This window comes from Bos indicus, chromosome 19 (genome assembly GCF_029378745.1).
Source record: "Bos indicus isolate NIAB-ARS_2022 breed Sahiwal x Tharparkar chromosome 19, NIAB-ARS_B.indTharparkar_mat_pri_1.0, whole genome shotgun sequence".
Taxonomy (NCBI): Eukaryota; Metazoa; Chordata; class Mammalia; order Artiodactyla; family Bovidae; genus Bos; species Bos indicus.
In genome coordinates this window covers 25,504,917-25,530,539 of record NC_091778.1, presented here as the reverse complement: position 1 = coordinate 25,530,539, position 25,623 = coordinate 25,504,917, and the positions used below count along the sequence as shown (strand labels likewise).

Below are 25,623 nucleotides of genomic sequence, written 5' to 3'. Positions count from 1 at the left end.
TCTGTATTGGCTGTGTGTGTTTTCTTCCCTGTGAGGTGCTTGTTAATAATCTTTTCTCAGTTTTCTTTTAGGCTTCTTGTCTTTTTATTGATTTGTAGCAGCTCTTAATCCATTATGGACTCTTAAAAACACATTGCCTCTTTTATTCATCTCAAATATTTCCTGCAGTCTATCACTTGTTTCAGTTTCTTTAAGATGTCTTTTGAAACACAGAAATGTGTTTAATTTTTATGCAAGCAAGTGTGTTTAATTTTTATGTAAGCAAATATATTGTTTTTTTTCTTTATGGTTTCTGCATTTTGGATTTTGCTTAAGGTTTTCCCTGCAAAAAGTCGCAATATTGTAAATTGTCTTCCAATTAAAATAAATAAATTAAAAGTTTAGTTTACAAACAATTTACCGGTTTTTTAAAACTCTTAGTTTTTTAATCCACCAGGCTTAATTTTTATGTATGGCATGATTACAGCTCTTTGGAAAATGCTATTTCTGGTAGAAAGTTCTGAGACCTCCCTACCCCCCAGGCTTCCAGTCCCCTCTGTCTGGAGGTTCTCTAGGCTCCACCAACAAGGTCAATGTCCCCCTGCTCCCTCCCTGCTTCTTCTCCCCTGTTCTCTTTCTTAGTCATCAGGGCACTGTGCACCCAGCACCCAAGCTAGAGGCACGCCTCCTCCAAACCCCACAGACCATCCTGAGGACTCTTCCTCCTAAGGATCTTTGGGTGCACTGGATGGACAGCTCTTCACATGTCTGGGCTCCTTTTTACACATCTTCCAATTTTGCAGCCAGAGTGATCTGAAACACATATGTACAAACCCCCAAACTTCGGTCATGTCACTTCTCTGCTTCAGTGCCTTTATGCCTTCCTGTAGCCTTTAAGATAAAGTTCTGATCTCTTTTTTTAAAAAAAAAAATGTAATATTTACCTATTTGACTGCCCCAGGTCTTAGTTGTAGCATTTGGGATCTAGTCCCTTGACCAGGGGTTAAACCCAGGCCCCCTGCACTGGTAGCATGGAGTCAGCCACCAGACCACTGGTGAAGTCCCTGAAGTTCTAAGCTCTTATCCTGAGTTAGGAGGCTTTGAGTTGGCCCCATCCAGCCTGGCTACACTTTCATGATCCCAGCTGAGAGGCCACTTCTGGGAAGCACCCCAGTCCTCCAGGTTGTGTTAAGAGCACCTCTGGGTACCACAGCCCCTGTACTTCCCCCATCGTAGCAGTAAATTCTCAGGGAGACTGTGAGCTTCCAGAGGACCAGAATTAAAACTGTAGCCCTGTCCCGTTGTGTTCCCGTTGGAGCACAGAACAGATGCTCCAAGGATAATCCTTGCTTCCAGGCAAGACTGAATGAAGCAAAGAATGAAGTTGGGACTCTTGGTAGCTGGGCGACGCCGACCAGACAGGCAGCTAGTATTTCTCAGTGATCCGTGGAGGGTACAGAGGCTAGAGAAAGGAACGGCCACAGAGCGCGTGGTACCCCGGGTCCCAGCAGCTCCCCTCACCCACCCCGACCGGTCCACAGGGCAGACGGCGCTCAACATCGCCATAGAGCGGCGGCAAGGAGATATCACCGCGGCGCTCATCGCGGCTGGGGCGGACGTCAACGCCCACGCCAAGGGGGTCTTCTTCAACCCCAAGTACCAGCACGAAGGCTTCTACTTCGGTGGGTGCGCCCCCGCCCGGGTTGGGGTCCAGGGTCTTGGGTCCGGGATCCGGGGTTCGGGATGGGGCAGAGGGCGGGGCGGGGCTCCTTCCCTGAGAAAGGCGCTAGCAGACTGAGCGCTGGAGACCCCACTGCCAGCCTCTGCCTGCTGGGTTGTGTGGGAGAACCCTGGAGGACAGAGCTGTGACCAGGGAGGCGGCAGGGGCTGATGTATCCGAATGGGACCACCAGGCTGGACCAGAGAGGAAGCAGCGGAGTAGTGGGGAAGATGGGGGAGCCTGCATTCCAGAAGTGTCCCCTGGGGGTCTTAGAGGGGACATAGGCATTCACCTGAGCAGCCCTCTGCAGGGAACCAGGACCCGGAGGGAGGGCAAGAAGAGAACCCAGTTTAAACCCTAGTTGATGGGAGAGGAGACAGGTTCTGAGAAGGGAAATGACTTGTCCCTGTGTAGCAAGGAGCTAATGTAGGCGTTCAGGCTGCCAGCTCTTGCCTCTGTTCCCTATATCTAGTGCCTCTCAGGACTGCAACAGGGAGGAAAAAGTGAGAAGATGAAAATTCCCTGGCTAACACTCTAGGGAGTCCAAAAACAATTGGGGTTAGGCTGTGTTGCGTTAAGTCCTTCAGTCGTGTCCAACCCTCTGTGACCCATGGACCATAGCCCGCCAGGCTCCTCTGTCCATGGAATTCTCTAGGCAAAAATACTGGAGTGAGTAGCCATTCCCTTCTCCAAGGGATCTTCCCAACCCAGGGATGGAACCTGGGTCTCCAGCATTGCAGGCAGATTCTCTACCATCTGAGCCATCAGGGAAGCCTTATCCCAGATGAAAAATAAAAATTTTAATATATGTAATTTAGATACAATGAAGTTACTCATTTTAATGTAGAGTTCTGTTCATTTCCACAAATGCATACAGTTATGTAACCACCACTATGATCAGGACAGGGAACAAACAGCTTCATCCCACCAAAAAATTTCCAAGTACAACTTTGTAGTTAACGCCTCTTCCTAGAAGGCCCTGATTGATGGCCATGGATCCGTTTTCTCTTCTGGGTGTTTTTTGTTATTATTACTGTTTTTAACCTGCAGGACTAGTTAGCCTACAGGACTAGATGGGTCTGGGCAGCCTCTGGTCTGACCTGGCTGGGAAACCTTCGTCCGGTGGGATGAGGAGAGGGGACAGGATGGAGACTGGCAGGGAAACAGCATAAGACTCGATGTCCAGCCCTGATTCTGTCCCCCCCTTTGATGTGTGACCATCTGTAAGTCACTTGCCTTCTCTTTTCTCAGTAAATATTTGTCATTTACTATATACACCAGGCATTGTTCTAGGTATTTGAAATATATCTGTGAACAGAACCAAGATCTCTACCCTCATGAAACTTCCATTCTAGATGGAAGAGAGACCATCAATAATAAACATGATAACTAAGAATGTTATGTAATAGGTTAGAAAATAATAAGTGCTGTTGAAAAAAAAGTAAAGCAAGGGGAGGGCTTCCCAGGTGGCTCAGTGGTAAAGAATCCACCTGCCAATGCAGGAGATGCAGGTTCAATCCCTGGAGAAGATCCCCTGGAGGAGGACATGGCAACCCATTCCAGTATTCTTGCCTGGAGAATCCTATGGACAGAGGAGCCTGGCGGGCTACAGTCCATGCTGTCTAGAAGAGTCGGACATGACTGAGCACGGCATAGCAAAGCAAAGCAAGGGAAGGCGATCAGGAGTTCTGGGGCAGGAAGGCAGTGGGTTTCAATTTTAACAGGGCAGTTAGGGTGATTCTTTGAACAGGTGATGTTTGAGCAAAGACTCAGAGGTAGTGAGGGAGGAAGTGATGCAGCAGAAGGAACAGCACACCTGGCAGAGGGAACAGAATGTGCAAAGGCCCTGAAGTAGAAAAACACCTGTGTGTGCTGGGGAGGGGGCGGGGAAAGGAAGAAGCCTTTGTGGCTGGAGGGGAGTGAGTAAGGAGGGAGTGGAGGAGATGATGTCAGAAGGTGTAGAGCCTTGTAAGCTGTTGTTGGAACCTGAACTTTAGCTCTGGGTGAGGCAAGCCTTTTGTGTTAACAGGATCAGTCTGGCTGCTGTGCTGAGGATAGGATTGGAGGGCCAGGGTGGTAGCAGGGAGACCCATTAGGAGGTTGAAGCAATGATCCAACTTCAGTCTCCCACTCCCACTGAGATGGTCAGGAGAAGGCCCAGTCCTAGACCTTGGCGATCACCGTGATCGAAGGTCTGGATCTGAGATCTTGACTAAGATCCAAGTCAAGATCTGGCCCAGGAGAGAACCGAGCCCCTGTGCCCCGCTCCCCTAGGCGAGACACCCCTGGCCCTGGCAGCCTGTACCAACCAGCCCGAGATTGTGCAGATGCTGATGGAGAACGAGCAGACGGACATCACCTCGCAGGACTCACGGGGAAACAACATCCTCCATGCCCTGGTGACCGTGGCCGAGGACTTCAAGACGCAGAACGACTTCGTCAAGCGCATGTACGACATGATCCTGCTGAGGAGCCGCACCTGGGAGCTGGAGACCACACGCAACAATGACGGCCTCACGCCCCTGCAGCTGGCCGCCAAGATGGGCAAGGCCGAGGTGGGTGAGGTGGGGGCAGGCGGGAGGGCACCAGGCACGGCCCCCTGGGGGCCCTTCTGTGACTAAGCACACAGAGCGTTGCTTGGCCAGGCAGCTCGTGGGCCCACCCTCAGGACTTCAGGCCCTGACACTCTGGGTTTCTGTCTCCTGTCCTGGGACCCTGTCGCCTGGGCCAGGGTGGAGGAGCCTTAGGGCTGCAGTGATGTAAGCTCTGTGGCCGAGGATTCCTGTGTGGCAAGGTACTCACGCGGAGGCTGAGTGTCTGACCCTCAGAGCCTTAAGTCTCTTGTGAGGACAGGAGGCCCAGAATGTCTGCTCTGGATATAGAGCCAATGTGCTGCTTCTCCCCAACTCTGGGGAGATCCCAGGCTGTCTGTCAGGTTGAAACATGGAGCCAAGTCCCCAGTGGAGGATGCGGTGGCTGATGACCATTTGCGCCCTTGAGATGTGGGCCAAGAAACTCAGGTTAACTGGGAGCCTTGGTGAAGACTCAGCTGGGGAGGGCTTTCGTCTCTCCAAGTGGCTGGAGCCGTGGCTTGGTCTGATTTCAAGGGCAGGACTCAGGTTGGGGCTGGGGTCATAGCAGAGCCTCTTCTGCCTTCATATCTTGAGCCCTGGGAGGGGCCAAGGCTCTGAGGAGGCTGCAAGGGGGTGCTGCTTGGGGGTGGGAGTGAGGTGGGGGAGAAGCTGTTGAGCAGCCCTGGTGGCACAGCTGTGCCAGCCTCAGGGCCGCTGCTGAGGGAGGCGCTGCCCTGAGGGCCTTGGGTCCCGTCCCAGTGCTCAGGGCTGGTGCCCACAAGGGACCTTTTCATTCTCTGCGGGAGCAGGGGGGAGGAAGAACAGCTTGGATAAAGGAGCAATTGTGTGTGTGCCTGCCTCCCCGGTCTCCTGCCCACCCCAAGGACACAGCTTCCTGGGGGCTTTGAGGAGGGTCACATTGTGGTTGCCAAGTTGGAACTTTCTCCAAGGACCGCTGTGGCATATGAGGTCCCTGGGGAGCCCAAGATGAAGCTTCCTGCATGCAGTCTGGCTCCATGACCCCCTGGTTCCCTGAAGGAAAATATGCCCTCCCCGTACCCCAACCACGCCTTGTCAGTCTTGGGGAATCCCCCGCACCCTTCCCACTTCCCTTCTCTCCTTCACTCACTGTTCTTTGGACGTCTTTCTGGATGCTGCTCAAGTTGGTCACTGCTGGGAATAGAGATGCCTAGGACATGCTTAGGACACAGTCCCTGTCCTTGGATTCTTCTAGGCTGGGGTGCAGGAAGGGGAGATGTGCCCTGGCCCCAGAAGCTCCCTGCCTGGTCTGTAGAGATGTGAGAGATGTGGGATGACGTGGGAATCCCATTAGGTCACGTGAGATCAGGGCCCTGACATTGTCTTCCCCATCAGGACTCTCTTCCTGGGCCTTGGGTTGGTGCCCCAGGAAGTCCTGCCACATCTTACGGTTCCCAGGGCTCATTTTGGGGAACTAGTAAACTCTCCATCTCGCCTGGACTTTGGGACCATCCAGGAAGCTTTACAACATGCAGATGACTGGGTGTCCCCACCCTTAGAGATCTGGATTGAATTAGTCAGTGGTGTGGGAATTTTAAATTGACCTAGTAACTCTAACATTCAGCAGAGAGCGAGGCTAGCTGACCTAGGTTTCACGAATCTCTCTGAAAAAGCCTGGTGGTTTCTTGTGTGTTAGTTGCTCAGTCATATCTGACTCTGCAACCCTGTGGACTGTAGCCCACCAGGCTCTCTGTCCATGGAATTCTCCAGGCAAGAATACTGGAGTGGGTAGCCATACCCTTCTTTGGGTATACCCTTTAGCCATACCCTTTTCCCGATCCAGGGATCGAATCTCCTGGATTGCAGGCAGATTCTTTTACTGTCACACCACTTCCACTGGTGGCTCAGAGGTTAAAGCGTCTGCCTCCAATGTGGGAGACCTGGGTTTGATCCCTGGGTTAGATCCCTGGGTCGGGAAGATTCCCTGGAGAAGGAAATGGCAACCCACTCCAGTATTCTTGCCTGGAGAATCCCATGGTCGGAGGAGCCAGGTAGGCTACAGTCCATGGGGTTGCAAAGAGTCGGACATGACTGAGCGACTTCACTTTCACTTTCTTTTACTGTCTGAGCCACCAGGGAAGCCCTGGTGCTTCTTAATTTTTCAAAAAAATTTAATATTTTAATCTTCTTTTGACTGTGCCATGTGGTATGTGGGATCTTAGTTCCCTGACCAGGGATCAAACTGTCATGAGAGTGCACGTTCCTTGGTTCTTTGTCTTGTCACAACAAAAATTTGGAGTGATGGACATTATAGCCCCCTTGGCATGTCACAGCTCTTGGGTCTTGGATAGACTGTGTTATAGCTCTCAGGTCTCGAAAGGATCATGTTATAGCTCTTGTTAGACAAATCAGTGCTACAGCTCAGTGTTACAGCTCTATTTTATTTAGAAGATAGCAGGAAAATCCGTCTCTGAGGCATGAGGGCACGTCGATCCAAAGATGCGAGGAGAAGAGCGCCCCAGCGCACGGGAGAGAGAGAGAGAGCTAGCTTTGGTTCCTCTTTTTATATGTTTATCTCTCCCTGGGCCTGTCCTATGTAAATTGGGCCAGCCAGGAGTGTTGTTTGTTTTACCTGAGGTCCTCACTCCGGTCCTCGGACCTTCTTTTGTTCTATTTTCGCAGGCTTTTCCCTTCTTTGTCTTTTAGCCACCGCCATTTTGGACTCCTTTTTCCTATTCTACCTGCCTAGCAAAACCCATGCCCCTGTGTTGGAAGCTCAGAGTCTTAAACACTAGATTGCCCAGGAATTCCCAAGGCTGGTGTCTTGCACCAGTCCCTGACTGGCCAGGGCAGTGAGCCTCAATTGGCAGGGTCTTGACTGAGAGTGGGATGTGAAAGCTGGAGAAACTTCTAACTCAAGCTCAGGTCAAACAGAAATTACTTCTCAAAATGGTCAGTTCCTAGATTCTTCCCTGAACAGACTCCCCAGCCGGTGGAAGGATCTGTGAGCTGATTGTGCAACTCTCTGAAGTGTGCAAAGGGCCTTCACCCCTTTGTCTCTGGTATTCACAGTCTCTGGTGCAATGCACAGGTCAGCAAGCTTTGTACTCATTCCACAGATAAAGCGGGGCCCAGGGGTCACAGTAACAGGCACTCGGCCAGGCTCTCGTGGGAGACTCTTCCCAGGCCCTGTCTGTTGTGGGGGTGGAGGGCCAAGCTGTGCTGGCCCGAGCCCTGTCCACTGGCTGACAGTTGTTCCTCTTCCTGTCCCCAGATCCTGAAGTACATTCTCAGCCGTGAGATCAAGGACAAGCGGCTTCGGAGCCTGTCCAGGAAGTTCACCGACTGGGCGTACGGGCCTGTGTCATCCTCGCTGTACGACCTCACCAACGTGGACACCACAACCGACAACTCCGTGCTGGAGATCATCGTCTACAACACCAACATTGACGTGGGTCTCCCGGTTGGGCTGGGGGAAGACAGGAGGCGGCAGGCTGGGCCTCAGGCCAGGGGCCCTGGGAGACCCCATTCTACTTGCTGGATGTGTCTGCCACCCCCGTTCCTTAGCCTCAGTGGGTGGGGCAGGTGCTGGGGACACCTGTTCCCAGCTGACCCTGTGGAGGGGTCTCCTGGCCCCATAATCCTGGGCAGGGTGGGGGTGGGGGTGTAGATCTTCTCCATCTTGTTTCCCCCCAACTCCTCTTATTGGTTCCTTATGGCTGAGCTTAGAATCCCCTCGTCCCCAAACCCGGCCTCAAATGGGGGTCAGGGAGTGTACCGTTGGAGCAGTCAGGGAGGTCTTTCTGGAGGAGGCAAGGCAGGGAGGTCAGTGAAGCTGAAGAAGAAAAGAAAGGATCAGCTCAGTGGGAAGTTTTTGGCTCTTGGGGGAACAGAGGCAACACATCTTTTATATTTTACCAAGACTTGTGCCTCCCAGAGCCTGCCTTGCTTGGGGTCTCCCTGGCCTCTCACAGCAGCCTGACTGGTAGGGCAGGGATTGAAATCAGTTTTTATGGAAGAGGACAGTGAGGCCCAGAAAGGGTCAAGGGTTTTCCAAGGGTCACACAGTGAAGGGGGGCCCAGGAGGGGCCAGAACCCCAGCCATGGCCCTGGCCCCATTTCTGGCCCTCACTCCCCACTGTGCATCTGATCCTCTTGCCAAAAGCACCAGGCTCCTGTGGTGTTTGGCTATGCCTGGTTGCACTGGGGCCTCAGGAGCTGGAAATTACCCTCCCAACACTTCCAGCCAAACCAGTTCATTGGCCCCTTCTGCCGGGGGCACTGCTGACTCAGAGTTCCCTTTGAAATGAGGGCCCTTTGAAAATGGTCCCTCCCTCCCTCTCATCTCCATGGTGACCGGTGCTGTTCTATCCCCAGAACCGGCACGAGATGTTGACCCTGGAGCCCCTGCACACGCTGCTGCATATGAAGTGGAAGAAGTTCGCCAAGTACATGTTCTTCCTGTCCTTCTGCTTCTATTTCTTCTACAACATCACCCTGACCCTCGTCTCTTACTACCGCCCCCGCGAGGAGGAGGTACGTTGGGCCCCTTGAAGTGGGGGATGAGGTGGTTAGAGCTGCAGGAGATGGGATCCACCCCACGTGCATATGGGGAAACTGAGGCCCAGAGAAGCCAAGAGATTTGCGTGGGGTCCCCTGATTGTCACGCTTTACAGTGTCTTGGACATGGAATACGTCTCTAGCCCTGAGTGGAGCTCAACCCCAGGTGCTTAGTCCCAGGCGGACCCCTGCTGAGGAGCGCTCAGGGAATTAGGAGCCCCAGGCCCGGCCCAGGCTCCAGGTCTCAATCTGGAGCCGATTGGGTGTTTCGGCTGTGGGAGGAAACGTGAGGAGGTGGAGGTCACTTGGAGATGCTTTCCCACCAATCTGGGACTCAGTTTCCTGTCCAGTCACATGAGGCACAGAGTCTTGGCTTTGACTGTGTGGTGGGGCTCTGTGAGTGTCTGGATACAGATGGGACAGACAAATGCCAAGAGGTATGAGGAAGTTGTTAGCATGGATTGAATCATGCTTCTCACCGTAGAATCCTGGGTTCCCACTGCTGGTAGGGTAGGCAGGGGCTGGGGGCTGCCCTTCCTGCACTGGCTCTTACAGAGAACGGGCTTCATGCTGGCCTCTGGTCCAGCTCGAGGGCCCGGCATGCGTATGTGCACGGTCGCCCCAGGGTGGGTGCTACCCCTGCCTTCCTCACTCCGCACCCCGCACCTATCCATTCCTCTCCCTTCCTCCGTAGGCCCTGCCACACCCCTTGGCCCTCACGCACAAGATGGGGTGGCTGCAGCTCTTAGGAAGGATGTTTGTGCTCATCTGGGCCATGTTCATTTCTGTGAAAGAGGTGAGTGGGTCACTGAACCCTCCTGGTCTGGCCTGCGAGGCAGGCGGGGGGCAGCAAGCTCTGTCTGCTACTGCTGCTGGGGGACTGTGGGACCCGTTTCCTGTTTAATTTTAGATTTACATAAATAAGCAGGCTTATCCTACCTACTTCATGTATCCATCCCTCCATCCATCTGTCCATCTCTCTGCCATTTATCTACACTCCCAGCCACTCAGTGTCCCTCCCATCTTCCCCTCTCCTCCATCCATCCACCCAATCACCTGCCATCTCTCATCCACCCAACTGCTCATCCATCCATTCAGACACCCACTTATTGTCCTTCAGTCCTTCATCCAACTGTCTTTCCATCTGTTTGTCAGTTAATCCATTCATCCATCCAGGTGATGAATCAGCAGGTGTATTCTGAACACCTTCAACCTGTGGGGCCCTGGGGGGAGCTAATAGGGATGAGGGAGTCTGCCCTCTTTGAGGTCATAGTCTGGTAGGAATTTGAGATGGACACAGATATCAAGACTGTAAGATAGACTGTGAAAAGGGCCTGATGTTGGGGTCAGACCCATGTTCAAAAGAGAGGTGACTTTTATTTGGGGATGGGGGAGGTTAGGAAGGCTGGAAGGTAGAGATGTTACCAACTGTGGTAGGGTGGGGTTGGCATGAGGACTCTGGGGAGAAGGCATTACAGGGCAGATGTGGGGAGCAGTGTACAAAGGCTCAGAGGCTGGGAGGCCAGGCCATATTTGGGGAATGGCAGGCAACTGTGTGGCCCTGCTGCTTTGTGGGTTCTGGAGTGATGATGGGGATGACAGTAAGAGACGCAAGAAGACTGGGGGGAGCATCCACTCTTACCCTGAGGTTGTCTCTGTCCCCCGGGCACCAGTCCCTTTCCATATCCCTCACTTGGGCTCTGACTGGGCCTTCACACATTCCCCTGGTTCCTGAGTCTCAGTCCTGGGGAGACGCCCCCTTCCCCAGGTCTTCCAGTGAGGGGCACGAAGAGGGGGCAGCTTTTCTTTCCTTTCTGGCCGCAGGGCATCGCAATCTTCCTGCTGAGACCGTCAGATCTGCAGTCCATTCTCTCTGATGCCTGGTTTCACTTTGTCTTGTAAGTAGGTCTGTCGCCTTGGTTACCACCTCACAGTCAGGGCCGAAGTCCTGTATGAGGACTGCTATGTCCCTCTGCAATGGCCACCCTACTCTGTCACCCTGTCCCAGTCCCTACGCCAAGGCATGTGGCCAGGGACCTCCTCCTCCCTTCTGTTGAGAGAGGCACAGAGGGGAGGGCCAGAAAACACTGGGACAGTGCCCACCATCTGGTCACAGGGAGAGCTGACTACACCCTGCCCCAGAGCCCTGGGGGGCAGGCAGCATAGAGAAAGCATGTTTATGTTTTATTGAAGGGACATTCCAAGCCAGTTCCTCCCAGCTGCTGTCTTGGACGCTGGCAGATCAGGGCTGAAAGGGACTTGAGAAATCACCGTGTCTGATCTCATGAAACTGAGGCACAGAGGAGGGAAGTGAATCACTGAGTCACGTGGAGCTTCGGGCATGTCGAAGCCAGCCCAGTGTCCCAGTCATCCTCACCCCAAGCTAGTCTGGGGTCAACTACTGTAGGCCTCAGTCAGAAAGCCCAGCTCAGCAGCTTCTCTGAATGAGGTCATGTGCAGCCGATGTCAGAGGATTACGTAACCCTGTCTCTAAACAACAGAAGGCTGATTCAGCATCATGGCTGCATGAAAAGGAACAGGATCTGCGGCTTGGGGTGAAGCACGTTGGGCTCCAGGGTTCTGTGGACCCCACCAAAGTCCCTCTTCTGAGCCTTTGGGTGGGTCTATAGCACCTTGAATACCTATTTATTAATAGCTGTCTTATTAAGTAGGCATGTGCCTTCCAGAAGTATGAACCGAGTTCTCCATCCCTGTGGGCGGGTGGGGCACCCTGACACTGCAGTGAATGAATAGGCCAGGTGCAGTCCTACCCACAGTGCAAGTCACATGTGAGCCTGACACCTTCAACAAAGTGTGACGATCCCAGAGAAAAATCCATTTGTACCGCCACTGGCTTTGGTGCGGATGAAAGGCCTTGTTCTCCTTCTCTGTTGTTTTCTTTGTGTGGAGGAAGGTGTTTAAAATGCTTCCTCACTTCAGTGCCAAATACACCGATCACCCAAATGTTTGCTTTTCACTGCACAAAATCGAGATTGACTGTGTCCCAACTTTAACTAGTTAGGTATTTCATAATCGCGGAGACTGCCTGATGCTATAAGCAAGAGAGGGTTTCTGTCCAGATGTCTGCCTAACTGATGACAATGTTTAGGAGTAGGTTTTGATCTTGTATGTTTGGTGGATATTGTACTTTAAATTTTTAAAATTGTGGTTTAATGCATGTAACATGAAAGTTAAACCATCTTAACCGTTTTTAAGTTCAGTGCTGTTAGGTACGTTTGCATTGGTGTGCAATCTCCTTTTAGCGTATCTATTACATGGCATGTCTTGTAGTTTTTTAAAAGACTTCTCAAAGTAGATTATGGGGGACTTTTGTTATGACTGACGTTTGAGTATACGTGTTGTCAGTTTTGTCATTTTGATTAAAAATGGAATCTTTCACTGCATCCTTCGTCTACTCCAGAGTGCCTCAATCTCTGTGGGAATCACAAGTCACATGGGTGATTCAAAAAACATCCAGCCTCCTGGCAACCACCCTGGGCCATCTGAACCAAAATCTACTGGGCCCTGGGGAACTCTATCTTTAAAAAGTCCTTGTCAACTGCAACCAGCCCTGACTTGCATCTGGCAATGCAGTCTGCAAAGCTGGGTTTTAGACATGGTCCAGCATGTCTGGGGCAGCCTCGGCTGTCTCTTCGGTACCACCTACCAGGGTCATTGTTCAGGGTTTACGGGAGGTTGGAGGGTTTGGACATCTCTGCCCTGATGCCGAGGAGAAGTAAGTAAGGCCCTTGTTTCCTGTGTCTCCTGAACAGTTTTGCCCAAGCTGTGCTTGTGATACTGTCTGTCTTCTTGTACTTGTTTGCCTACAAAGAGTACCTTGCCTGCCTCGTGCTGGCCATGGCCCTGGGCTGGGCGAACATGCTCTACTACACGCGGGGGTTCCAGTCCATGGGCATGTACAGCGTCATGATCCAGAAGGTGCGTTGGGGATGCTGAGCATCAGAGATGGGCAGGGAGGGGGCCCTCAGAGAAGGCCCACTCTTCAGATGGGGAAACTGAGGTCTGGAGAGGAAAAGAGACTCACCCAAGGGACAGGCCACTGCTCTTTCTCTCAGTGTCATGGTCTTCCTTTGCCTTTGCTCATGGTCTTGGAGGAAAAATATGCATGTATAATATATATATATATATATATGTAGGTATGTTTATTATAGATGTTTACCATATAGAGGATGGTGTAGCATGCAAGTTACAAATAATAATAAAATATGCAATACTTTTTTGTTGTAAATTCCACATGGCTAGTTGAATCTCACCAAATAATTTGTTGATTTTGGTTTAACTCGTATCTGTTGCCAACCTATGGTTGCAATTGACATGTGAACATTGTGCCAATATAAATGTTGCCTGGAATTTTCGTTTGCTTTTTAAAAATAAATAATTAATTAAAATATTTTTTGGGGGCCTAGCCTGGGTCTTTGTTGCTGTGCATGGACTTTCTCTAGTTGCAGCGAGCGGGAGCTAGTCTCTAGTTTGGTGTGAGGGTTCCTCATTTCGGTGGCTTTTCTTGTGGAGTACCAACTCTAGGGCACGCAAGCTTCAGTGGTTTCAGTATGTGGGCTCAGCAGTTGTGGCTTGTGGGCTCTAGAGTGTGGGCTCAGTAGTTCTGTCACATGGGCTTAATTGTTCCACGGCATGTGGGATCTTCCAGGATCAGAGATCCAACCTGTGTCTTCTGCATTGGTGGGTGGATTCCTATCCACTGTACCACCAGGGAAGTCCTTTCCTTTGCTTTAAGGAGGGAGATGAAAAGGAAACAATGAAGACGTGTTGAAATTGAATTTGTTTGTCAGTGATGCTGAGACACTTATTTGCTGAATTGAATAATAGTTTTCAAATACTAGAAGAATATTTCATCAATGTTTTTGTACTATTCACAATATAACAGCCACGGATAGTATATATGTTTAAAGTTTTATCTGCCTTAACATTTTTTCCATCATTGTCTTAGGTCCAGATCTAGACAATCAACAATCTTTGACTTGTAGCTTTCACCAGTTTCTATGATGTAAATCACCCACCATGGCTGATTTCCAGTTACCAACATGAGTACAGAATCGGGCAAGGATGCACAGTAAAGCATCATTATATAGTGTTTTCAACATATAGCTACAATAGATGTAAATAGCCTTAAAATTCTAGGTAATTGTTAGGACTTCCCTGGCAGTCCAGTGGTTAGGACTCTGGGCTTTCACTATGGAGGACATGATTTCAATCTCTGATCCAGAAACTAAGATCCTGCAAGCCACATGGAGTGGCCAAAAAAGAAAAAAAAAAAAAAAAAGCCTAAATAATTGTAAAATGTAGTAAAGTCATTTGGAAGTGATGTGTTGACTACTTATTATCTTTGTTTCTAATGTAATTTATTTAATTATGTTTACACAATCCAATTCTTAGTCATGGCTTGTTTAGCAACCAGCTCAGGAAATTCACGAGAGTGTGACAGTCAGCTCTTGTGAACTGGTGTGAGCAGTCCCCAGCATACGGCCACTTCCAGAAAGCGTGAGGATTCTCGATGTGAGATTCTATGAGGAGAGGTGCCGATGTGCAGCCTGTATTAGCAAGGACAGAAACAGACTGTGTTGTATGAGGGAGGAGGGTGGAGAGGATGAATAGAAGAGTCTTTCTGGAACAGGTGGGCCCAGTGCTGAGCTGTGGAGGGAGCGTCAGGAGGATCCGGGGAGGGTCACGGAAGAGTGGCCCAAGTGAATGAGGGCATGGTTGGAGTGCAGATCCGGGAGACAGTGGGAAGCAGGAGATCAATCTATAGCGAATATGTACTCAAACCTTACCCTTGAATCATGTTTCTTTCTTTGTAGGTCATTTTGCATGATGTTCTGAAGTTCTTGTTTGTATATATCGTGTTCTTACTTGGATTTGGAGTAGGTAAATGATTTACAAATAATAGCAACTGCCACATTTGTAAAGCCCTTTATATAGACATTAGCATGACAGAGCATGCGGGAGCCTCAGCAACAGTTATATTGGTCACCAGTGAAATGCTCACCGTGATCAGCATTTCCCAGTGATTATCTGTGTGAAGAGCCGGCTCACTGGAAAAGACCCTGGTGCTAGGAAAGATTGAGGGCAAGAGGAGAAGTGGGTGGCAGAGGATGAGATGCTTAGATAACATCACTGACTCAATGGACATGAGTTTGAACAAACTCCAGGAGTTAGTGAAGGACAGGGAAGCCTGGCATGCTGCAGTTCATGGGGTCACAAAGAGTCAGACACAACTTAGCAACTGAGCAGCAATAACATTGATTATCTCTTTACTTCTCACAATGTATTGACCAAGGCAGGAGTCATCATCATCTCTGATCATAAGAGAACTGAGGCTTAGAGACGCCAGGATTTGACGAGGTCGCTTTTATCCGACCACACTGTGTGGTCTGCCTCCCACCTTCACATCATCATATGTGTCCCTCTCAGCTTCAGATAGGTTTGGCAGGTGTTTTTGGCTCAAACTGACAGATAGGGAAGCTAAAGTTTGCAGAAATGTGATTGACAGTCTTTGAAAAATAGGAGGAGAGTAATGTATCGAGGTAACCTCCTTTGGCCCTCCACGTCATGTTACTGTCGTGGATCACTTCAGATATATCTGTGAGAGCCTCTGGTCTGCTGGGGACCAGGGATGGGAAACCCTCTTAAAAACCTGTCTGTTTATGACAGAGGGTAAAGCACAACCTGATTTTGCTTCTAACCTCTGCCTAAAGAGATATGATTTTGTTTTCCCAAGCCAGTTCTTTTCCCCAGTTATCACAGGCATTTGAAACTAGGCAGCTGATTCCATCTGTCTGGTACCTTTTCTGGGTCACAGTTTGCTTATTCATTTGCTCCTTCACTTGCTTGTTTATTCATCCACCCATTTCCTCACTGATTAATTTGATCATCCATCCATCCATCCATTCATTAAGTAATGAGCCACTGCTGTAGTGCATTGGAAAGAAAAGCAGAAAGAGCCTCAGGCTGTGACCAGAGATCGTGCCACACAGCATTAGAAGGAGACTCAGGACCTGCCAGTCTTGGGAGAGACAACCCAGGCTACTGGAAGCTGGGAGCTCCAAGCCTGGTTGAGGAGCCAGGGACACACAGATTATAGATTATAATTTTCAACTCTGCAAACCCTTGATTGGTCAAGGGCTGAACGGTGGGGTAGCGAAGGGAGAGAAGAGTTTGGGCTTTGTTAGGCAGAAAGGTCTTTCTGCAGTCAGTCAAGGCAGAACACCAGCCTGATGAGGCTTCTGGAGAAACTGGAGGCTGGAGATGCGATTTCAATAACCAGAGAGAGGAAGACAGCAGTGTGTGTGTGCCTGTAGGTCCGCGTGTGCATGTGTGCACGTGCAGGTATGCACGAGTTCACTGAGTAACCGGACAGAAAGGCTGCAGAGAACACCCTGTTATGTCCTCACAGCTCTGGCCTCGCTGATCGAGAAGTGCCCCAAGAGCCATGAGAACTGCAGCTCCTACGGCAGCTTCAGCGACGCGGTGCTGGAACTCTTCAAGCTCACCATAGGCCTGGGTGACCTGAACATCCAGCAGAACTCCAAGTACCCCATCCTCTTCCTGTTCCTGCTCATCACCTACGTCATCCTCACCTTCGTCCTCCTCCTCAACATGCTCATAGCCCTGATGGGGGAGACGGTGGAGAACGTCTCCAAGGAGAGCGAGCGCATCTGGCGCCTACAGGTGAGCCTGGCAGAGTCCCCTCTGTGTGTGTGTGTGTGGGGGGGGGTCCTGTCATGGGGACTCAGTTCAGCACATGGAACCCGTGGATCTAGGCTGGGGCCTGGAAACCTGCATAAGCTCCCTGTGCTTGGCCAGGTTCAAGGAAGGTAGGTTCCTGGAGTAAAGGGTCCAGGGAGTGTGGCTGGACAATGGCATGTGTGAGAGGTACTCAGGCTTATGGCTGTGCTCTGCTTAGAGTCAATGGTGTGATATGTGGGTGTTGAGGGTATAGGACAATGGAGGTGACAATTCTGCTTCCCTCCAATACTCCTTATATGCTGTGGGCCTTACACACTGGGGATACTAACCCACAGAATGGCCCGGGCATGCGAGAGGCCTGGCAACCATGCCTCACAACAGACGGTGTTGAAACCGGGTTGAAGATGGTGAGAATTCCTTCTTGCAGAGCTACTTGGGAAAGAGGGAGCAGCTTTCTTCTGTGATCCCAGAGGCAGAAATGGGGCATATGGGGAACAAGAGGGAGAAAAGCTTTGATCTGATACAAGGAAGTTACTAATTGTTAGGGCCTTCTTAATGGATTATCAATAATATTCAGGGGAGATTAGACAAGTTATGGTTGGGAAAATTGCTGAGGGGATTCCCAGCCTGAGATGGAATAGGACTGTGTGATGTCTGAACCTCCTTTCACCACAGGAGCTCAGAATCCTACCTTTCAGTTAGGAAACTCTGGACTCTCATGAACATAGTTTATGTGATGTTTAAAATAATTTTAACACCTTTCCCAAACTTACTGGGCTTTCTTTTCTTTCATTTTTTTAAAGTCTTTGTTGAATTTGTTACAATATTGCTTCTGTATTATGTGGTTTTTTTTGGCCTTGAGGCCTGTGGGATCTTAACTCCCCAGCCAGGGATCGAACCCATACCCTCTGCATTGGAAGGTGAAGTCTTAACCACTGGACCATCGGGGAAGACCCTGGGTTTTTGAATTCTGTAGGTGAGCCAGATCCTCAGGATCTGTGCATTAAGTAAGCATTCTGTGCAGGTGGAGTGGGCCGTTTGGTGGTGTGTGTGTGTGTGTGTGTGTGTGTTCTTGTGTGTGCAAGTTCTTGTTTGTGTGTGTACGTGTGTGGGCATACCCACACTCATGCGGTGCCCCGGCGCTGGCTCCTCGGTGACACACTTAGGCTCCTTTGTGTTCCCAGAGAGCCAGGACCATCTTGGAGTTCGAGAAAATATTACCAGAATGGCTGAGGAGCAGATTCCGCATGGGGGAGCTGTGTAAAGTGGCAGAGGACGATTTCCGGCTGTGTTTGCGGTAACAGAGGGAGGGGGGCACTTTGCTGGTGCTCTGTGGGTGGGTGAAGAGACATGCGGTGTGAATGTTAGCCAAGCCGTGATGCCATTTGCTTGTCGGACCATGGCCATGGTCTGTTCCGCCTCCTCAGAAGATGGAGTTTGCTTGTTTGGGGTCGCTGGCCCTGGGACAGGCTTCCTGAGCCTCAGAAGGGAGAGCGGGGAGACTCTGCCCTTCTGGAGGTGCCTCTGTGGCTTCTCCCCGCCCAGTGCCTACCTTAGAAGAGATCTGCCAGCCTGGCACCCTTTGTCCTTCTGTCTCCCCTGTGTGGGTTCACAGGGGACCCCTTATGTCTCTCTGAGTCCCATATCCTGGGAGGAGACTGATCCTGGAGGCCTGGGAAGATGTGTACTTGGGCAGGCTTCAAGCCCCAGTAACACTGATATGGACACATGAGTCAGGGGTGTTCCCAATCCCCGTGGGGGACACCCCAAATGTGGTGCTAGTGTATTTGTTTGTATTTCATGAAGTGCGTTTGGGAAATAGTGAGAATGATTATCACACCCTCAGGATCAACGAGGTGAAGTGGACTGAATGGAAAACTCATGTCTCCTTCCTCAATGAAGATCCGGGGCCCGGCAGACGGACAGGTACCGCTGCTGTCAGGAAGCATGATGCCCACTCCTGCCTGACCATGTGACCCCGGGGGACCCTGATTTTCCCCATCTGTAAAGTGGGGGAGGAGGGTTGAACTAATCCCTTCCAGCTCTATCATTTTATAACCTGAGTTGGAAACATTTCTGAAAGTCAAGTGGTGGGCCAAGACCTACCTGGAGGCACAACTTGCAGAGTGCTGTATTTGTAAAATAGTGTTTTGTCTTTAAAGCAGATTCCAACAAAATCCAAGATTCTTCCAGAAGCAACAGCAAAACCACCCTCAATGCATTTGAGGAAATAGATGAATTTCCGGAAACTTCAGTGTAAAAGCAGGACCCAGAGCTCACGTGCGTGTGGGCCATCTGATGCTGGAGCCTGGGTGCTGGACGTGGCACTGCATGCTTTGCAGAGCGATGGAGCCTGGCTCCACCTGCAGAGACGAGGAACGCACCCTCACGCTGAGCGGGTAGCTGAACCAAGGGGCAGTTGTCAGTTTGTCTGAGTGGGCAACACCCTGGAGTTTGTTATTTGGCAGAGCTTGTAAAAACCTATGGCCAGCAGTCCTGAGCCTGGGAGTTCCAGGAGCCCTGAATCCTGGGTGAAGCTCCTGTGTTCACCAACTGCAGGTCGACTTGGCTGGGAGAGAGGATGGCAGGGCAGGGACAGGGGCCCAAGGAGCACAGAGAAGAGTTTTTCTTCTCCCGATGTCTTGACAATGTCTTGACAGCCCCTAGCCCCAGCCCTAATATTCTACCATCTCCCCTACTGTGACTGGATCTCCTGAATTTAAGGGCCTCTTGATCCCATCCTAGAATGTACAGGGGACTGAGCTGAGCCTGGTATCCTGGGGTCAGAGAGGAATGAGCTTCTGGAATCTTCAGGGAGCAGGAAAACACCCTTGGAATAAGTGGCCTTGGTACTCAAGGCTCAGACTGTCTCCAACGGAGAGACAATTCTAGAAGCATAATTAACACAGGGTTTTTCTTTTCAGTAGAGAAAGGACATTTCCATTTTAAATGAAAATTACTTCAAATGAAGTGTGTGATTTTAAAAGCTGAGAAATAGTTTTTAGGATTTGGGGGTTGGATGTAAGTATTATATACTTGGCCTCAAGGTGGCCAGAACAAGGACAAAAAGCTTTTCTTTACATACTTAAAACTACATGAGAAATGCCAGGCAGGTCCTGTGATCTGGGTGAAAGATCTTGGCTGGTTTCCTTGTCCCAGCCCTGGCACAGTGCAGGCTTCCAAGCTGGGATAGTGGCTTCGTCTGAAACAGAAATAGCAGCTGCTCTATTTATATGGTCTTGAATCTCAGAGGTTACTCTTACACATCAGTATTTTTCATTGGAGGAATTTTACAGAATATCTGAAATGCTCTGGTATTCAATATTTTTTTTTTAACTGTGAATTTTGAAGCAGAGGAGAAGGCATCTGAGGAGGAGCCAAGATATGGGGCTTATTTTTAGATTCTCATCCTCTGATTTTCTTCCCTGAAATTACTCAGTTTGGGGACAGAGATGAAGTGGAGAGAGTAGAAATGTTCCAGATGACTCAAGTGTGTTAGTCCATCAGTCATGTCCGTATCTTTGTGACCCCACAGACTGTAGCCCTCCAGGCTCCTTTGTTCATGGGATTCTCTAGGCAAGAATATTGGGGTGGGTAGCCATTCGCTTCTCCAGAGGATCTTCCTGATCCAGAGAATGAACCTGGGTCTCCTGCATTGCAGGGGGATTCTTTACCATCTGAGCCAGTAGAGAAGTCCTATTGGAACCTAAACAACCAGAAAATCCACTCTGACTCAGTTGTCTGGTGAAAGATTTGTGTGGGAATTTTTTTTTTTTAGTATAGTTGCCTTACAATGTCGTGTTAGTTTCTGCTGTGCAACAATGTGAATCAGCCATGAATATACATATATCCCCTCCCTTTTGAACCTCCTTCCTGCCCCCCACGCCCACATCCCACCCCTTTAGGTCATCACAGTCCTGTGGGATTTTCAAGGTGAAATTGTAACGATATTAACCATGAAATTTAATTTTAAATGGCACAAAATCATTCAGCTTTTAGATAACTTGGCTGTTGGTTAGTTAATCTGACTAGAAGCAAACTAAGGAGTGTGGGCCACCCAGTCCACTCCTGGCTCATTTCTCTGCTCTGGGCTCTCTGTGCACCAGCTTACTTGTTTGGGCAGAATCTTAGCCCTTGTGTCCCTGATGGGCTGGGTCAGGGACAGATGAGTCGAGGATGCAGCCTTGCAATCTGCAGTAGCCCCTGTACTCTCAGATGACCCAGGGAACTGCCCAGTGCTCCAAGCGTAGTGGTCAGACCAGGTTCAAGTGTGAGCAGGGGAGGAAGGGGCTAGGCATGTTTCTTGCAGAAGGGAAGATTTAGGGGGATTATCACAGAGGCAGGAGGACCAGATGTGTTGCAGATGAACAGAACTAGGGCCCAAAAGCTGGAAGCTTCAGGGAAAACGATTATGGTTCAATGTAGTCCAACAACTTCTTCAGATGTTACGTTTGGTTTTTTTTTGGCCACACCCCCAAGAGCATTTGCCATCTTCACTCCCAACCAGGGATTGAACCCATACTCCCTGCATTGGAAGCGTGAAGTTTTAAACACTGGACCTCCAGGGAAGTTGTGATACTGGGGATAGTTAGGCAGAAGCTGGTTGAGCATATATGAGGGATATTGTTAAAGATCATCATCAGATGAACTTGAAGCTCCTTTTAGCCTGGAGAGTAGCATCCTGTATCTGGAATTAACTTCTTGCCTTTATCCTGAACAGATAGATGTCTTGGTTTGAAGGGCAGCAACTCGGATACATGGCTCCGTGCTCTACTCTGTGCAGCTGGGAATTCAGAATTGTTTTGGTCTGGATATGCATGGATAAAACTGTATAACTCTTCACTTCCCACTTGAACAAAAGCTGGGAGGTTAGACAGAAGTCAATAACTGGATCTTTGTCTTCGTATGCATATGGAGACCTGTCTATGGATCTGGATCGAATTTGTTGGCAGGACCATTTTCTATACTGAATCTTCCTCCTGACAGTGGTGTCCCCCAAAGGCTTTTATCCTAGACGGTCTCAACCTAGGCAGGTTTTCCAAGGAAGGTGATGAGTCAAAGAGCATTGGTTTAAAAGGACCATTTCTCTTACTTGACACCTGGAGACCAAAGCTCCAAGAGGAAAGTGGACTGGTTCAAAGTCATGCGGGAGATTGTATCAGAGCTGTTAAAGCTGGAGTGTTCTGATTCTGGACCACAGATCACAGATGTCCTCCTGTGCGATTTTATTTTTTTGGCACAGTTCTTTGGTAAATTTGAGTCTGCTTTTGTGGTTGGCATGTGTCAGGGGATTAGGTTTTTTGCTCAGATGATTCATGCTGGCGGTCTGCATTGTCCCTGTGATCCCTGTGGGTTTTTAAATTCAAGTGTGTGCATACAGATGTGCACAAAACCACACACACATACACACACACCGCACACACTAAATCCACAGGTGTATAAGGATATCTTAAGTGATTCACATTTCACTAATTTCAGGGGAAAGCATTTTCCAGGAATGGAATCTCACATGCTCAGATAATAGTTGTGGCTAGAAATTTTCCTTTAGCTAAATTCTGCCTCAGGAAGAATCTATTATTCTAGAAATTAAGTTATATATCTGTTTGGAGTAAAAAAGGTACTTACCTTCCTCCCTGGGTGGGGAATGGGAGAAGGAGTTCCAGGCTGTACTGTGAAGTCACTAAGCTCTTAGAGGGCTCCTGCCCTGGAGCCCAGTGTTACTGACCTTCTTTTCCTTCTACAAGGCCTGGTGGACTAAGTCCTTTGGCTCTGGGTAGGGGCCAGATAGATGGACCGTCATGTGGGCCTGTAAGCCATACTTGATCTCTGCATCGATTTACTTTTTTTTTTTTTTTTTACTGTGATCTTGGTCCCAAACATAAAATTGTTACCTTGTTCTCACTGAATGTGCCTCATGTTTGCGAGTTCCATTTACATCTTTGTTTTTAGTGTTGTGTGTGTGTGAAACTCTATGTGCAAGAGAGAAGTCATAAGTGGAGTGAGAACATTTTAGTGTCATTGAAGAAATGCTTTAATGATTTCTAATAAATATTTATTTTGCCTTGTTGTGATCATGTTTTATCTTTGTCTTAGGAGGGCCACTATGATGACTGAAATCTTAGGGTGTTGCTTAACATGAGTGGATAAAGGGAAGGTCACTTTTTGGACTTAAAGAATCAATTATTGGTCCCAGCTCGGCGTGCTAAGACATACCACCTTTGTACATCCCAAAGTACATCACATCCAGTACCCCATCTAAACCACTCAATAACTGGGAGGAATTTGAGTAAAAGGAGACCTAGAGATTTGAAGCGACATGCGCAAGGAGTCACAGCCTGAAAATGTTACAGGTTCGGGTCATATGACCTCAAGCAGGGGGTCCATCCATCATGCTCGCTGGCTCTCCACTTTGCATGCGTATGAACTCATGGCTCCACTTGGAGACCAGGAAGTAGAAATCCCTCCTGTTTACCTCACAAACTTTTATAAGGAGGCAATAAGGGAATGGATAGGAAAGAACTGATATTATTACTATCATTATTGCCCAATGTATATGTATATGCATTTTTTTCATTCTTTTGTGTTATTTTGAAAGAATGGTAGTTCTCAACTTGAATGCCAAGATGCTGCTGTGTCTTGAAGGGTTGTAGAACTTGCAAACAATTTGTTAATAAGCAATATGCTGCATTTGGTCCATTACGTCATCCAAACGATTCCCGGAATAACACCCTTCACTAGGCTATGTTTTCTTGACTGGCAAGGAAATGGGACTTGTACATAATCCACATGCTAGTTCAAACAGGCTTCAGGCTATAATCTAGGAATGTGCCATCCATGGGAACATTCTTGATAGAGAAAGAGTGGGCGCCCCATCATAGGATGTATTCTGAAAGTGGGATTCCTAGGTCAGGAGGATGAACAGTTTTATGACTTTTGATATTATGAAAAATTACCTTCCAAAAGATATTTTGCAATTTTTCAGCCTTTGAGATTGTACAATTCCCTATTTATAAAGTGCTTTCACTCATATTGGTTATCTTAATCCACAATTCTGTAGACAGTTTGATGAGTATTCTATTGCCATTCAATAGAACAGAGAAAATGGAGACTTGGGGAATTTGAGACTTAGAAAGATGGAATGACAGGTTGAGGTGGCAGTGCTTTTTCCTGGGCCAAGGATCCAGGTTTTCTGGGTGTGCTGGCGTGTGCTGGTCCGGCAGTGTCAATGAGCTTGTGTAACAGAGTGGGTCAGCCTAGCCCGACTCACCCTAAAACAGACTTTTCTGGCCGCACTGGGTCTTAGTTGTGGTACACGTGGATCTTTTAGATGTAGCATGTGGGATCTAGTTCCTAGATCAGGGATCAAACTGGGGTCCCCTGCATTGGGAGTGTGGAGTCTTAGCCCCTGGACCACTAGGGAAGTCCTTGAATCACACTTAAGAATAAGTGTCGGGACTTCCCTGCTGGTCCAGTGGCTGAGGACCTGCCTTCTGGTGCAGGGGATGCAGATTTGACCCCTGGTCAGGGAACTAAGATCCCACATGCCCTGGGGCAGCTGAACCTGCGCACCATAGATGGAGAGAAGCAAAGACCCCAAGGTAGTAGGGTGAATTTGAGGATGGAGAAGTCTGCGAGGCCAAATTGCTAGGAACAGGGCTGGAGAGGCAGGCAGAGGCCAGAGCACACAGAACTCCAGCTGTGGGGAAGGCTTTGAGATTTCATACTGAGGGTTAGGGGAACCATTAAAAGGTTTCACACAAGGGTATTATTGGATATGAACACTTCCTTTCCCCCTCATAGGGTTGCAGACTTAAAAGGGTGTATTGTTCCATCTGCCAACATTTGGGACATAGTAACAGGCTGGAGCGTGGAATGGAGAGATTTCCACCTGACAGTGAAGGAGATACTCGGGAAGTGACTGGGAAAGAAGGGAAGAAGGCAAAGAGAAGGCAGAGACGCTGGTGGAACATGATGACGTTTCAGTAGAGAAGGAATGTCTGAGCACACTCATTTACTCAGCTAAACTCACAGGGCACTTACCAGATTGCAGGTACTGAAAAAGACACGGGTAATATCCTTGAGATGGGACAGAAGCAGAGAGGGGCAGAGGGCCGAGTCAAGAGAGGTTTTACAGGTGAAATGAGAATTGAGTTGCATTTTGAAGAAAAAATAGGAATTCGATAAGGTGAGGTCTGGTGTGGGTGTCAAGGATGGAGGAAGAGAAGGGAAGGAAAAAAAATTCTAGGTGGAAGGGCCAAACTCTGTAAAGACACACAGGAATAAAACAACGCAAAGCCGACTGGAACAGAGAAGAGCTAAAGGCAGATGAGTCTAGAGAGGTTGTGGGGAGCGTGGGACAGATCATAAAGGGCTTTTTGTGTTAGAAATTTCAACTTGAATAATTTATTATTCTGTGCTAGGCACTGTGGTAAGTACTTGTATGCATTAGCCCACTTAATCCTCACAACAATCTCATGAAAGGGACACTATTATTATGAATATCCCTATTTTATAAATGGGAAAACCAAATCTGTAGACTGTTAGAAATAATAAAAATGAAACTGAAAGTGGCTAAAGTCACACAGCAAGCAATATGTTATAGATTAAAAAAAAATAACATCTAATTAGAAACTCTAAAGACTATAAATATTGAGTCAGAGAAAATTAGACTTGATAGAAAGAATCAATACAAAAACTGAAACCACAGTGGCCTAAACTGCACATTGTAAATTTTGGAACTAACTAAAATTTGATGGGAAAATATTTTCCCCAAAGTATATATATGGAAAAATTGACCTAGAAAAATTGAACTTGCGCATAGGACACAAAGAAACATTCACAGTGGGAGAAGGAAGCTTGGTAAAGCTTGTTCTATACAAAAGCCAATTGATAAAAAAAATTTTTTTTTACTAAAGAATTTAGAAGGAAGAGAGTCTATTCCAAAGAAAATAATTTTGGTAAAGTACAAAAATAAATGCTGAACGTTTCAAAGCAGTTTAATTGTGTGCTATAGAGCACTGAATATGGAATGAAATTGGCTTAATGGGATTTGTTTTGCAAGAATGAAATTATATATATAGACATATA

General features: G+C 48.7%; 1 protein-coding gene across 1 annotated transcript in view; it reads left to right on the top strand.

The window, feature by feature from the left end:
* The window catches only part of TRPV3 (transient receptor potential cation channel subfamily V member 3), a 35,322-nt gene extending 12,715 nt beyond the window's left edge, over window positions 1–22,607 (top strand). The window contains exons 7-18 of the mRNA XM_019982478.2: window positions 1,521–1,661; window positions 3,974–4,254; window positions 7,526–7,702; window positions 8,629–8,787; window positions 9,506–9,607; window positions 10,636–10,709; window positions 12,585–12,750; window positions 14,649–14,715; window positions 16,244–16,518; window positions 17,721–17,833; window positions 18,383–18,462; window positions 18,699–22,607. Coding sequence (XP_019838037.2) covers window positions 1,521–1,661; window positions 3,974–4,254; window positions 7,526–7,702; window positions 8,629–8,787; window positions 9,506–9,607; window positions 10,636–10,709; window positions 12,585–12,750; window positions 14,649–14,715; window positions 16,244–16,518; window positions 17,721–17,833; window positions 18,383–18,462; window positions 18,699–18,796 — 1,733 coding nt within the window. The 3' untranslated portion in view covers window positions 18,797–22,607. The remainder of the gene's footprint in view (window positions 1–1,520; window positions 1,662–3,973; window positions 4,255–7,525; window positions 7,703–8,628; window positions 8,788–9,505; window positions 9,608–10,635; window positions 10,710–12,584; window positions 12,751–14,648; window positions 14,716–16,243; window positions 16,519–17,720; window positions 17,834–18,382; window positions 18,463–18,698) is intronic.
* The last annotated feature ends 3,016 nt before the right edge of the window (window positions 22,608–25,623 follow it).